The 13588-nt window shown below is 33.9% G+C and overlaps 2 protein-coding genes and 1 long non-coding RNA gene across 5 annotated transcripts in view; all 3 read left to right on the forward strand.

Moving 5' to 3' along the window:
• Positions 1-285: 285 nt before the first annotated feature.
• Positions 286-1946, forward strand: LOC109855909. The gene is made up of 4 exons (XR_002250339.1): positions 286-325; positions 442-511; positions 1320-1373; positions 1825-1946. It is a non-coding gene; the product is annotated as an uncharacterized LOC109855909 (long non-coding RNA).
• A 1135-nt stretch (positions 1947-3081) lies between these two features.
• LOC109855910 (histone-lysine N-methyltransferase E(z)) lies at positions 3082-7455 on the forward strand. Of its 2 annotated transcripts, XM_020430615.1 has the most exons (12): positions 3082-3334; positions 3657-3970; positions 4103-4354; positions 4474-4690; positions 5022-5045; positions 5250-5350; positions 5431-5608; positions 5691-6071; positions 6163-6453; positions 6535-6717; positions 6807-6972; positions 7056-7455. In XM_020430615.1, the coding sequence occupies exons 1-12, from the start codon at positions 3199-3201 to the stop codon at positions 7114-7116; spliced, it is 2304 nt and encodes a 767-aa protein (XP_020286204.1). In that variant the 5' UTR covers positions 3082-3198; the 3' UTR covers positions 7117-7455. The 2 variants fall into 2 exon arrangements, with proteins under 2 accessions (XP_020286204.1, XP_020286205.1); XM_020430616.1 differs by lacking the exon at positions 5022-5045.
• Positions 7456-8420: 965 nt separating this feature from the next.
• The window catches only part of LOC109855918 (adenylate cyclase type 2), a 33846-nt gene continuing 28678 nt past the window's right edge, over positions 8421-13588 (forward strand). For both annotated transcript variants that reach the window (XM_020430632.1, XM_020430633.1), the window contains exon 1: positions 8421-9169. In XM_020430632.1, coding sequence (XP_020286221.1) covers positions 9157-9169 — 13 coding nt within the window. In that variant the 5' untranslated portion in view covers positions 8421-9156. The remainder of the gene's footprint in view (positions 9170-13588) is intronic.

Raw genomic sequence — 13588 nt, forward strand, 5'->3', positions numbered from 1 at the left:
CTGTAAGATATAAAACTAAAACAGGACTATGGCAAGAATGGATTTATTGCGATGGATTAAGAAACGTAACATTAGACGTACTGGAGAAAGTAATACTTACTTCCAAGTTGAAAAACAATTTTAATGACGCAATTTTGAATTACATACCTTGTCTAGGATTCAAGACAGTTTTAAACTTTTTAAGCGTTAGACACATACAAAACAAGACTTATCTACCATTACAAGACTCCGGGCATGTAATTCTCTTNCACTCTCTTGTTGCNAAACATGCAATACATGGNANTGTGATCGANTTATTANANAATTTCTCTGTCATAAAACCTAGGTNATAATTATAGTTCCTTTTCGTTAATATACATAACAGTTGTAAATTTCTAANAACGAACACTTGGTAGTTGTACGAAGGTATATAAATATGTAATATCATATTTTTTTCTACAGACATATGAAATCGGTTACGGCATTATGTATTATTATTAACCATGTATACTCTCAATCTGCTTTGNACACGGTAAGTTCTGGTTTTCCAAAANTCANCANNGTATNCATTTTGGTATTAATTNTATTGTTACNAANTGTATANTTCATACGCATAAATAATATATANAAGTACATATCGGAAGTGTNATATTAAGAATTTATATTCTTTATCATAGTAATTCATGTCAGTGGCGTAGGACGAAAAGATAGAAGTGGACGATTTGCCGTCTTAACAANAGCGCGGGGAAGCAATATGTAAACGCGTTTTTATTGCTTGAAATGTGAGCGTTATTTAATGTAATGCAAAAAAATCTCACTTATTCTCACTTTTTTTAATTGCGTACTAGCGGCACAGAGTGCTTCTTCAAAAAATTTGACGTTTTTTTTTATATAATATTATTTAGTTTTCGGTATAGAATGAAAAGACTGTTGTGTCTTTTCTCGCTTATTATTAATGCGCTTTTTTTCTGGAAAAAATCACGTTGTGCAAACACAAACGAGTCGTTTACACTTTTAACTTTACAGTCTTCAACACAGACACCTATGTGAATATATAGCCAAATGTTTTACGATCGAGACATCACTTCTTTTTTGGTTTTTATAAAATATTAGTGTTTTATAAAAAAACTAAAGTGTAAACTAAAAAGATGGTTTCCACTAAATTGAAACAATTATTTGTTAGGTATGGAAGTAAGTATTATCAAAGTAACTTTATAAGGAAGAGAAAAAAATATCGCTCTCGACGTTGTTTTTTTTTACTACGCCACTGATTCATGTACTTAATATAATATTTTATAATTATACAATATGATATATTTTGTTATTACAATTTGTTATAGATTATCCAGTTCACAAATGCTTTTTATAAACCTGAAGCCCCATGGATTGCGCTTGTTAGTAATACAAATTTACAATTTACACAGTTTTGATTGTATTATCTTTTAATGTTAAAAGTTGTCGATAATGATNAAACTAACGACGCATGAAAGAAACCACTTTTTTTTGTTTTTGAATCGATTCAGTACTGATCAGTGAAGCTAGAAATAATCCTTCAGTGAATTAATGTAAGATGTTGAAGTTTTGTGGTAGACGTTGTTCTGTCTACAAGTTACAAAGGTTTACAAAGTATCGAACCTACTCTTTTTGTTAATTTCATAAATGTAAAATATGTGTCTTATTCTTTAAGAAGTGTAGAAAATTGTTTGTATGTGATTGTTTGGTTGTGAAAGGTTTATTACATAAAAATAAGTTTATGACTATTTGTTGATGTATAATACTCATAATACAAAATTTTACAATAAGCTTTTTGTTGACTATTTTAATTGAAAAAAACAAATTTTGCAGGTGCTTAAAAAAGTAAATCTACGTCTGTCTCAAATCAAGAAGCACAAAAACAATTTCATGCAACTTTTGGACATATCAAGTAGCGCAAAAGTAGAATATGACGTTTTCAAATACGTAATAGTTTGTACTTTGCATGTATGGTTAATTGCTTATCCAGTAATTATTTTCAGATCGCGTTATTATAGATATATAGATAGTATAGATATATTCATCTAGATCTTTTTTTACATGATTTAATTCTTTAAATGAAATATGTGCAAACTGGGATGATGTAGATAACAAATTTTGAGAAAAAATAGAAACATGATCACGTAAAATTATATATAAGTGATCAAATTACGCCAAATTTCAGATCTAATTTTATATGCTCATACACAATTTTTTATATTTATATATGATCATATAAAATCAGGGTGCGCCGAATTACGAATGTGATTTTACACAGTTACATAAAATGTCTTCCGACTTGTTTAAAATCTATAATATTATTATATAAAATCATACTCGACTCATATATAATCCCACATGATCAAACATTTTTTATTTTTTCTTGGAATTGCTTAGAATGTGCCAATAATCTGTTGTCATGTAATTTCGACAAGCTCTGTTTTCAGCAGACGATAAGGAATCTAAAACTTCTATCGCAAATTTTTGCTAAAATTTATTGTCATAATTTCAACACGTAAGAATGTAAGTTGGTGACTGTAAAAATTGTATATCTTTTCGACTAATTTTATAAATCTGTTTCCAAATTGTAAGATAGTTTTTTTTTGTTATATTAAAGGACTTTAAATTGTGATTTCTTTTCTTTCCCTTGCAAAGAGAAAAACGTTACATATTATAATATAAATAATTGTAATTGGTTTTCAAAAATTGTAATTTTTAAATGTTTTTATTCTATTTATTCAAGTTATTATTTCTTACACGTAAAAAATTAAAATGTACTACAAATTATAAAGAAAAATATTGATTGTGATAACTATTTTGTGTGAGTTTTAGCTTTGATCTTTTATGTATCGTTTATTATCTGTGACAAGCGCGTGTATAATTATTTCGAGATGCGTTCGCTTTGGGCGTTCTCGCGCTTTGAACGTCGGTCTATCTATTTATGTTTATAGACCATGGGTCTGTCTTTGTTTTACATTTGAAGAAGAGCAACAAAGACGGACTGACGTTCTTAAAGCGCGGAAGCGTCCAAAACGAACGCACCTCATCGCGCGCAGTCTATTATCAGCTGGTCATGTAAGTTGTCAGGTAAGTCAGGTTTGGTTAGGATGGTTTGAACGGTGTGTGTACGTGTTTGTACTCGATGTGATTGTTAAGTTTGCTGATTTTACTGAAGTTTCTTCGGGGTTTGTGTGCTCGTTTATTACGATGTCAAAGAGTAAAGTTTCGGCTGAATGGAGAAAACGAGTAAAATCGGAGTATATGCGTTTGCGACAAATGAAACGTTACAAGCGTGCAGACGAAGTCAAGATCGCGTGGAATCAGAATCGTAAGGTTATGACAGGTAAGCGTTCTTTTTATTGAATATTAATAATTTCTTAACTTGAGTTCACAACTTGTGTATGTAATTCAGTAACTGTGTTGACGCATAACCTGTACCAAGATGTACATTGAATCCAAGAATTCGTACATGGTTACTCTTTCTTTATATGCGTGTGTGTGTGTGTGCGTGTGCATACAATGTATATGCAGGTACACATATAACTGTGTTTTATTACAACAAATTAACTTTGTTCACATGCACAGATTATTATAACAGTATCTAAAATTGACTATATTATAATACACTTATTAGATAGACATTATTGATATATATCATCGGATAGATCTCCTTATGGCTGAACACAAGCGTTGGATAGATGGAAAGGCAATGTGGCTAGCTATGCAGGACATTCCATCTCATCTGTCTTGTATGAAAAAGGCAGAAATTACCAGTCCTGACGGAGATACTCAAAGTTGTCCTGTAAAAATAATTAATGCAGTGACTCCTATACCAACTATGTATACATGGGCACCAATTCAGCAAAACTTTATGGTAGAAGATGAAACTGTTTTACACAACATTCCTTATATGGGTGATGAAATTTTGGATCAAGATGGCACTTTTATTGAGGAGCTTATCAAAAATTATGATGGAAAGGTGCTTATGATGAAAAAAAACAGAAACAAACAATATAGCATGGATTCAATATTGATTCCAATCATTTATATTGTCACTTTAGCATAATTTAATATTTATCTTAAATTAACTTTTTATATTATTTTGGGGTAGGTTCACGGTGACAGAGAATCAGGCTTTATGGATGATTCTATTTTTGTCGATTTGGTGAATGCTTTAGCAAATTACGAGAAAGAAGACAGAGAGAGAGAACAGACGAAAAAAGGAAAGGAAACTTTGAAAGAGAAAGAGAATCAAAAAGAAATTGAAAAGAAAGATTCTGAGATAAAGGTTGAAGTAAAAGCAGAGAAAACAGAAAACGCAAAGACAGTAGCTAATCCTCTCCCGTCAATGCACATATTCAATGTAAGCAAGTAATTGAGAACATAATATTCTAGTACACTTAATGTATCTGAACATTTAATATACACTAACAATTAATACAGAAAGAAGAGTTTGAATAATTATATTATATTTATGCACAGGCAATATCAAGCATGTTTCCTGATAAAGGAAGACCCGAGGAATTAAAAGAAAAATTTATCGAATTAACTGAAAAGTCTGATCCAAATGTTTTACCGCCAGAATGTACGCCCAATATAGACGGTATAAATGCAAAAAGTGTGCCTAGAGAACAAACAATGCATTCCTTCCATACTTTATTCTGCAGAAGATGCTTCAAATACGACTGCTTTTTACATCGTAAGTATCTTGCAATAAAACAAAGTTTTTCAATATTTAAGTTGTATTTTGTGAAGTTTATATATTATTTAAAAACCACTGTATATTTTTCTCCCGCTTTTATTATTCTTCTGTCTTATTCTTCTGTTTATCTCTTTATTTTTACGTAGGAATTAATATTGTTTATATATATGTTAATAAATATTACTCGTAGAAATATTTAAAAACTAGTAAGAATATCAAGAGAGAGAACTTCGCTAAAATACAACTTACTGGTAATGGATATTTATAAGTATTTTATGTTGAAAGTATATTAATTACAATAATTTGTGATTCCTGATTTATCTCGTAGCAGCCAGGGGGACCTCGCCGCAAGGTAAAGAACAATATTGCATTTAAACTAATGCATTATCGATCAAAAGCTTGTTTTTGTTTAGCACGGAGGCATCGTCAAGGGCTCATCCACAATCATTTCATTCATCGTTCATCGCTGTGTCTCTCTTTCTCTACTAAACACTTCATTCAATCGATTCATACCGACGACGGTACATTTGTTCTGAGTTTGTGATGTTTCTTGTAGGTCTTCAAGTGTGTCATCCAGGGCCAAACTTGCTGAAGCGGAAAGGACCTGATCTAAAGCCGTTTGCGGAACCGTGTGGTGCGGAATGTTACATGCACTTGGTACGGCGTGTACAATGCAAAGTTTTAATGGAAGTTTCGATCTTAAAATTATAGATTTGATAACGTAACTATTTGTGCAGGAAGGAATGAAGGAAAAACTGGCGGCACAAGCGGCGGATAAAGAAGAAGAAGGCGATGAGAAACGCGGTGGTCCTAGAAAAGTGCGAAAACAAGCGAGCGTCGATTCTGGAAACGAAGCGAGCAGCGAGGACAGCAACGACAGCAATAAGTATGGTCAAGAAGGCAGTTGTCAAGAAGGTAATAATATACGACTGATCATATCACGTCACGAAATTTATTTTTATTCAGAGTTTAAAGGTTTTTTTACTTTTTGAGTTAGATTTTAAGCAAAACGTTAATAACAAGGACGCCAAACCCGAAGAAATAATAATAGAGGACCAAGCACAACCCGAAAATCAAATACCTTTCACGCTGATGGAAGCTGGCAAACGGATTAAGACAGAGAGCGAATTTTCGTGGACGGGTTCTGAGCAGAGCTTATTTCGAGCTCTTCACAAAGCCTTCCCCGGTAATCCGTGCGCAATGGCGCAAATTATGTTAACAAAAACTTGCCAGGAGGTGTACGAATTTGCGCAGAAAGAAGCCTCGGATATTCCCGCTGTAGAAAACTTCAAAGACTTCACGCCGCCGCGAAAGAAGAAAAAGAAGCATCGATTGTGGTCGATGCATTGTAGAAAAATACAGTTGAAGAAGGATTCTGGTTAGTTTATTAATTTATTATTAAAAAATTTAAAATTATGATTGTTTTTTTTTCTACTGCTTTTTATTTATATATTGCGATGAAACCGTAGGTGCTAATCATGTGCACAATTTCGCACCATGCGATCATCCCGGTCGACAGTGCGACAACTCGTGTCCCTGCATACAGGCACAGAATTTCTGCGAGAAGTTCTGTCAGTGCAGTAGCGAGTGCCAGAATCGATTCCCCGGTTGCAGATGCAAAGCCCAGTGCAACACGAAACAATGTCCATGCTATTTAGCTGTGAGAGAATGTGACCCGGATCTCTGCCAAACGTGTGGCGCTGATCAGTTTCATATCACTAAGATATCATGCAAAAACGTTAGCGTACAGCGCGGTCTTCGTAAGTTTGAAAACAAATCTCATTTTATATTGTAAACGAGAGAGAAAATAGAGAAATATAAATTTTCAATTGATGTTTTAGACAAGCATCTGTTGATGGCACCGTCGGATGTGGCGGGTTGGGGAATTTTCCTGAAAGAATCGGCGGCGAAGAACGAGTTTATCTCGGAATATTGCGGCGAAATTATCAGTCAGGATGAAGCGGACAGACGTGGAAAAGTATACGACAAATACATGTGCAGTTTTCTTTTTAATCTCAATAATGGTAGGTACGGTATAAATATTTGGAAGGAGAAGAGAAAGAATTGTTTATTTCAGAGAAAAGCGAGGTTTAAAAATTGGATTTCTTTTTAGACTTTGTCGTCGACGCGACAAGAAAAGGAAATAAAATAAGATTCGCCAATCATTCGATAAATCCCAATTGTTACGCAAAAGTAATGATGGTGAACGGCGACCACAGAATAGGTATTTTTGCTAAGAGAGCAATCCAACCTGGTGAAGAATTATTTTTCGATTACAGGTACACATCTCACTGTGTGTAATTGACAATTAAGTTATTAATCGTATGCGATTCAGAATCACATGAATTATAACGATTTTCAGATATGGACCAACGGAGCAACTAAAATTTGTCGGTATCGAGCGAGAGATGGAATTTCTCTAAGAATTTTATATTTTGTATAGAAATATGCACATATGAACGCGCGCGGGGCAATAGACAGATGCATACAGCTGAAACGTTACAAACGAATAAAACAGTTTTATTCGTTTATTGTACAATGGAAGTACATATATTATCATTATTAATCCTAGTAAACAAAGTAAAAAAAATATGCCAGCAGATTGGCAGCAAATTGCAGACCAATTGCTGCTTCTTTGCCGACAAATGTCGATTTTCGATTGTGCTATCAATGAATAGCGTTTTACCCACCTTTATTTATATAATAAAATCTCAGAATCATTCTATTTATATATATATACACATAAATATACATATGAGAAAAAAAATCGCAAATGTAAAAGATTTTTTAGGCTTACTGTGTGTTTCTTTATATGTATGTTTGATGTGATAATTTGTACAATAATATACTAATAAAATGATACTGCAAAAAAAAAGTGACGAAGAATTCAACACAATATTTTATATGCAATAGTAGAATATAAAAAAGTAAGTACCTGAGATGAGATTAACAGTATTGGAATTTTCAGACTTTTGTATAAAACGAAAGCAATTTTCTCAACGAGACTAGCTGTATGTATGTGTGTTATTTATTAAAATGTGTTTTCGAGTAACACTCCACGATTTTTACTTTTTTCTACATCAATTTACAATTAAAATGCAATCGTCGTAACGAGTACGTGTCGCACTTCACTCTTTACATGAGTAAAATGTAAATCTATTTGTGCTATCGCGCGACAAATGGCGCACACTTATCGGAAGCCGTATACAATTATCACGGTAATATTATCAATAAAACTCAAAGTGAATGACATAACAATAAAACTTTAATTCCGCTTACCTTATAACATCGAGATTATAAGATGTAGGAATAGGAAGAACCCAGTTTAAGATCAACTTCGGGAAACTAAGTTCAGATTTTAGCCGTCAAACGTGATTAATCGCAATTCAATCAAATCGACCGATGCAATTCATTAATTAAATTAACCGTAGTCGAATTAATTTTAAAAACTTTCCAAAACTGTAAGTACACTTGTATACATATATGTAACGTCTGAAACACAAAATAATATACAAATAAGACGCGAGAAAGTTTGATTACGTGACATTTACGTGACAATCCAAAATCGCGTCACGTGATTTTGTCGGAGGGGTAGCACTGGATCAAGGCGTCGCAAACGACTAGCTTCGCGCAGCTTACCGAGTTATCGCGAAGGGAGTGTGTGGGAAGGGGAAAGCTTCTCGACGATCACGGCGCGACAATTCGGCCACCAGTTGCGGGCTTCGCAGCCGCGAAAACGGTTGAAAGAAAGATGCGGTGTGTTTGTAGAAATTAAATCTCATCAAAAAAAGAACCGCTTAATATTCGCTTTTAAAATGATCATGCGAGAGTAACTGAAGTTCCGACCGTTGTGTTTGCGTTGCAACACAATCATCGGCTCCACTTGCGAGAAATTTAAATCCGCACTCGACGTCAACGAGGCAAAAAGATTTGCTACCGCAAAGAAAACTTTTGCGCGTGTCGCGAATGCACCTTCGTCGGCAAATAATTTAAAAACAAAAAAATCTTAAATCTCTTTTCTAAACGAAAAGAAAATCGAAAAAAAAAAACGCGATTGACGTAATTTATTTATTATTTTGGCGCGAGTGGTGGCAGTGCGCGTCTTTCAACGACGATTGCGAAAATTCGCGGATTTAAAATTTAATTGGATTTGGGCGCCGGATAAATATTTATTTTTCACGATCGAAGTTACGCTATTGAAATCTGCGACCCGGGCGCACACACGCGTAAAGGATGAATGTGTCGGCTAGTGATCTCGCTGAAGGCGATAGGTAAATTCGAATGATTCGGAGCGTCTTTGACGGGAAAAATGTCGCGCGCGACGCGTCGCGGGTGAACATGTCGCGGAGACGGTGAAGTATATGAGAAAGAGAGAAGTGACGACGTGCCGCCGATGATACTCGGCTCGGAGGAGGAAGCCAATTTGGATCGAGGCCAAGTCTGAGGGAATTTCGTTCGCGAACATGGAGGAAGAAGGTAAGAATGACAATTTCTGTTGCGACGTATTATGTATCGTTGCCTAAGATATCCGTGGGAAGTGCGTAAAGAGATGCTTCTTACACCGTGATCGCAATGAGAGAATAAAATATTTTTTCTATTAGCAACTCTCTGCGCGAGTGCGCGGAGAAATAAATTGGAAGTGTCTATTTTTATAGTAATCACTGTTACACATACGCACACATGGTTGTTAAAAGTAATCTTGCAAATATAATATTGCATTTCTTGGAATGGAACTGTAACATTATAACGTCAAAACTCACTACGCGCGTGATTGCTGCAATTATTATTATTTTTTTTTTCTAGTGTTTTTATTCGTTTTAAGAATTTGAACGAAATTCGTCATAGTGTGTGTTATATTTCGCGATATTTTCGTAACAAAAAAGATCACTTGTCAAACTCTTAAAGAATTACGGTTTTTGCACTTTAATTTGTAAATCGAATAATATTCATGAGAGAAATTTATATTCCATCATTTAATTTGAAATCGCGATTTATCACGGTGCTGGAAATTGTGATTTAATGTGACAATTGAAACTTGCGTTGCGCGCGATTGTAATGATTTCATATAAAACTTACGCAATAACAAACTTTTACTCGATCACATGTAATTACGATAAAAAAGCGCTTTTATTATGAAACGCGACAACTCGCACATTGCACACGCTGTGTCTCTTTTTGTCTCGCGAACAGAATTTGTAAAATTTAAATGGGATTGACTTTGGTATAAAATCGAAAAATATAAAGATTTTCAACGTTATTTATCAAGAATAAAAGCTTTATGGAAAAAAACAATTCATACACACAGACAAAAAACAAAACTTGAAATATACACATATGTATACATATGTGTATTTGTATTGCATATTTGCAATACGTATTTTATAATAAATTTATATGAGATATTGCGAGAAAAGCATGGTTTTGTTGCAAACTTTTTGACGTTTCGCGGAATATCTTTCGAAGAAAGAGAGAAACGTTTCTCGCATAAAATATCTTTAGTACGCGCAGTTCGCGCACGAGATCATACGGCGAATATGTTTCTATGCGCACTTTAATAAGTACTTATATGTACGTACGTACGTACATATACGTCTCAACATATGTATATTCATATCAAACTCACGTATCGCAATAAAACGCAAGAAATGTAACGGAGAGAACTCGTTTGAATCGTGTTATGAGATAGAGGAGCACGTTTAATTCCCGAGCGACTCTTTGATCCGGTCATTTTTTTCTCATTTTCTCTTTCGTTCATGAATCGTGAAATTTTTTCGCTAGACGAACGAACAAGCGAGCATAAATCCCGCGGATTTAAAACGCTCAAGCTTTTCCGATATATTCCGCCGTTTCGCGATACTTGACACGTGAAAATTTCGGCCTCTTCCGTCTTTCCGAGAGTCCGTGTTTCATAATCACGCGCGTCGCCGCGTTGTATCGCCTTCCAAGTTTCATAATAGCAACTTCTCTCGAGGAAACAAGGCCGCACACACGTTACAGTTGCTAAGTACATCTCACGGTTTATCACTGGTGCGCATCCTCATAGAAGAGATACTTTTACCGTGTCTAAAAATATAAGAAATATTTAAATTAGTAATAAGATAAGGGGAGCCACAATAGGAGCACGATTGATGATTGTAAATTCTTCATTGTGTGCAAACTTGTAACAAACGTTTTTTAATTATGGAATGTGATCTTTATCAATAGCAAAGTTAATCGGTAGATGTCAAAACTTGAACGTTGTACAGTCCTAATAGTCAAAGTCAAATGATGAAATTTTGTGTGTCAAGATTATTGTCGTGATGAGTTACACTAAATAATTAAAATAAAAAATCTTGATATTTGATTGAAAACCGATGTTTGTTGAGCACGTACGTTCGAGAGACTGTATTTCCGATTTCCAAAATAACTGTCAAAAGGTGACGAGACATCAATTATACATACATGACGACCTTACTAATTCATGTAAACATATTTTTTTTATGTATCATGCGCGCATATGTCTCACAAAGACAAATAGTATAAAAACTAAGTACGAAGGGTGAATAATAAAGAACGAACATGTAATGTAATAAGGGTGCGAATAATAAAGGTGAATAATAAAGATGAAGAACATGTACCAAAATAAGTTCACAGTTTGCTCAACGAATAATGGCTCCTACAGTTATATGTAAAATTAACAAACTTATATGTGTAAAAATATTTATAACTGTATATATAAAGTTATAAATATTTATAACTTTATATATAAAGTTATAAATATTTTTAATATCATATAAATGTTGATTAAAATAAAAGAGAAAGTATAAAACTTAAATGTGTACATGTGTACAATATGTATATATTAATGTACGCATATATGTAATTTATAGTTTAAAATTGTTTTCTAGTTTTAATTTAAATTTAAAGAGAGAGAGTTTTTTATTTATACCCATGCTCCGTACACATCGAGCGTAGTTTAGAATAAAGCACACATAGACACGTGTTCCGGTTCCACATGTTTTAATTTATTGCCGACTTCGTCATCGCCCGAATCTCGCGACGATAAGGTGATTCGGAGAGCCGAGCCAAGTTCCAAATTCGCAAGCGGCTTATTTTGATCCCTCCGTTCGCCTGTTATTAATCACCACGTACGTATACGCGAAAATAATAGCGGGAGACCGCGTGCGTTTATACAAACGCTGATGGCGTTACGAGAGGCGGCTTGTACGCAACGTCATGGCGCATTTGCATTCGTGTCGCGAAAATTCCGGAAACCGCGGAAAGCAGATCGCATTCGTGCGAGTGTGTGTAATTGCAAACGCCATGTTCGCTAAACGCAGCTTTACGATCCAGACCGTGGCAAATGCTTTTGTCCGGATAAAGTGCTTTATACACGGAGCTTAATCCTTTCATTACTCGCTTCTATCTTGCCTCGCGCACGGCCTTACAGACATTTACGATATTAATCACAACAATGAGAGAGATGCTATCAGTAGCAATAATGATTATAAAAGTTTTAAGCATTTTTTTACGTTTACTATTTTAGAAAAAATGTGATTCCACATTATATCTCAATGTAGAGAATATAGTGTTTGTAGCTTGTAAAAAACTTATTTGCTATACAGTGTGTGTGTTTATATGTACGTGTATATGTACTATATAGTAATATATATAATAATATTAAATTGCTAGCAATATTTATTAATATTACTGCTTTTTTTTATTAATATTACCGTTACTAATATTGCTAGAAACTTATTAATATTATACTGACATTAACCGCTACGATACTATTCGCTTTAACACTAACGACCGTATTGCGCTTTGATGTCTTTTCTCGAGTTTGATTTCAAATGCAAATGCATTTACAAGGTGTCGGTGTAACTTTGCTACGACGCGAATTCAAAGGAAAACAAAATCGCGGATTCTGAAACGTCGATATACCAATTAAAATATTTTACATACAATTTCAACGCTTGAAAAATATCACGTCGCGAATGACGACAGCTCGATTACGACAACTATTCCGTTCGATCTTTCGAATTCGCGTCGAAATCAAAACTTTACTTATGTTAAATTTCTGATAACGGAGTTTCTACACACAAATATAACCTTTTATTTCCCTTCTACGTCACACATGATGGACGTGTCATTTATTCCGTGTTTTTCTCTATTTGAATTCCTATAATATTGAAATTAAAGCATTGCTATGTAATTTTCAACTTCGATATTTTGTGCGAGAGATAATTTATTACGCAGAGGAAATGAAAATGTTATTATTGAAAATATACAGTTGCGGATTATTTTATAATGAAAAGGCAACGCTGGAATGGATGAGAGAAGATCACAGATTTGAGATAATAAACAACGATAAACTTAACTTTGTGATTCATCGTTTGTGTTTCTACGAACTGCCTGCAAAATTAGATTTATTATCTTGCATTTTTTTGTCGGTAGAAATATCAATTTTCTTGGAAACACAAAAAATTGGATTTTTTTAAACCAGCGAGATTGATTGTTTTCGAGCGATTCTCTTTAAAAACTTTAGCAATATCTTTACTGTTAATTTTAGTATATATAACGGAAACATTGTTAATCCCCTCAATATTTTGTAAAGTAAAGCTTTTTCCATCACTTACACAAGATCAATTTTACGCGGCCAACAATTCTTGCGTTTATTAAAAACGAACGAATTAATTCGTTATTGCGAAAAGTGGAAATGCGCGTTCAAGGCATATGCGATGGAAGAAGAAATTCTCAAATATTTAATATAATACTCCTTAATTTGAACATTTCCCGGTTGAGCAGTAATTTCCCAGAAACAAACAAACGCATAACTAAAAATTCAATTGTGCGTTTTGAATCAGATATAATTTGTAATCAGATATAACAGTTAAACTGATTAATTTCGTTCCG

Source organism: Pseudomyrmex gracilis, unplaced genomic scaffold, assembly GCF_002006095.1.
Source record: "Pseudomyrmex gracilis isolate BER0280 unplaced genomic scaffold, ASM200609v1 scaffold_101, whole genome shotgun sequence".
Classification (NCBI taxonomy): domain Eukaryota; kingdom Metazoa; phylum Arthropoda; class Insecta; order Hymenoptera; family Formicidae; genus Pseudomyrmex; species Pseudomyrmex gracilis.

Excerpts from the sequence above, each read along its gene's own strand:
- LOC109855910 (XM_020430615.1), top strand. The coding sequence starts at position 3,199 with ATGTCAAAGAGTAAAGTTTCGGCTGAATGGAGAAAACGAGTAAAATCG. Across the intron at positions 6,072-6,162 it reads ACAGTTGAAGAAGGATTCTG|GTGCTAATCATGTGCACAAT; the intron begins GTTAGTTTATTA and ends ATGAAACCGTAG. Across the intron at positions 6,973-7,055 it reads GAATTATTTTTCGATTACAG|ATATGGACCAACGGAGCAAC; the intron begins GTACACATCTCA and ends AACGATTTTCAG.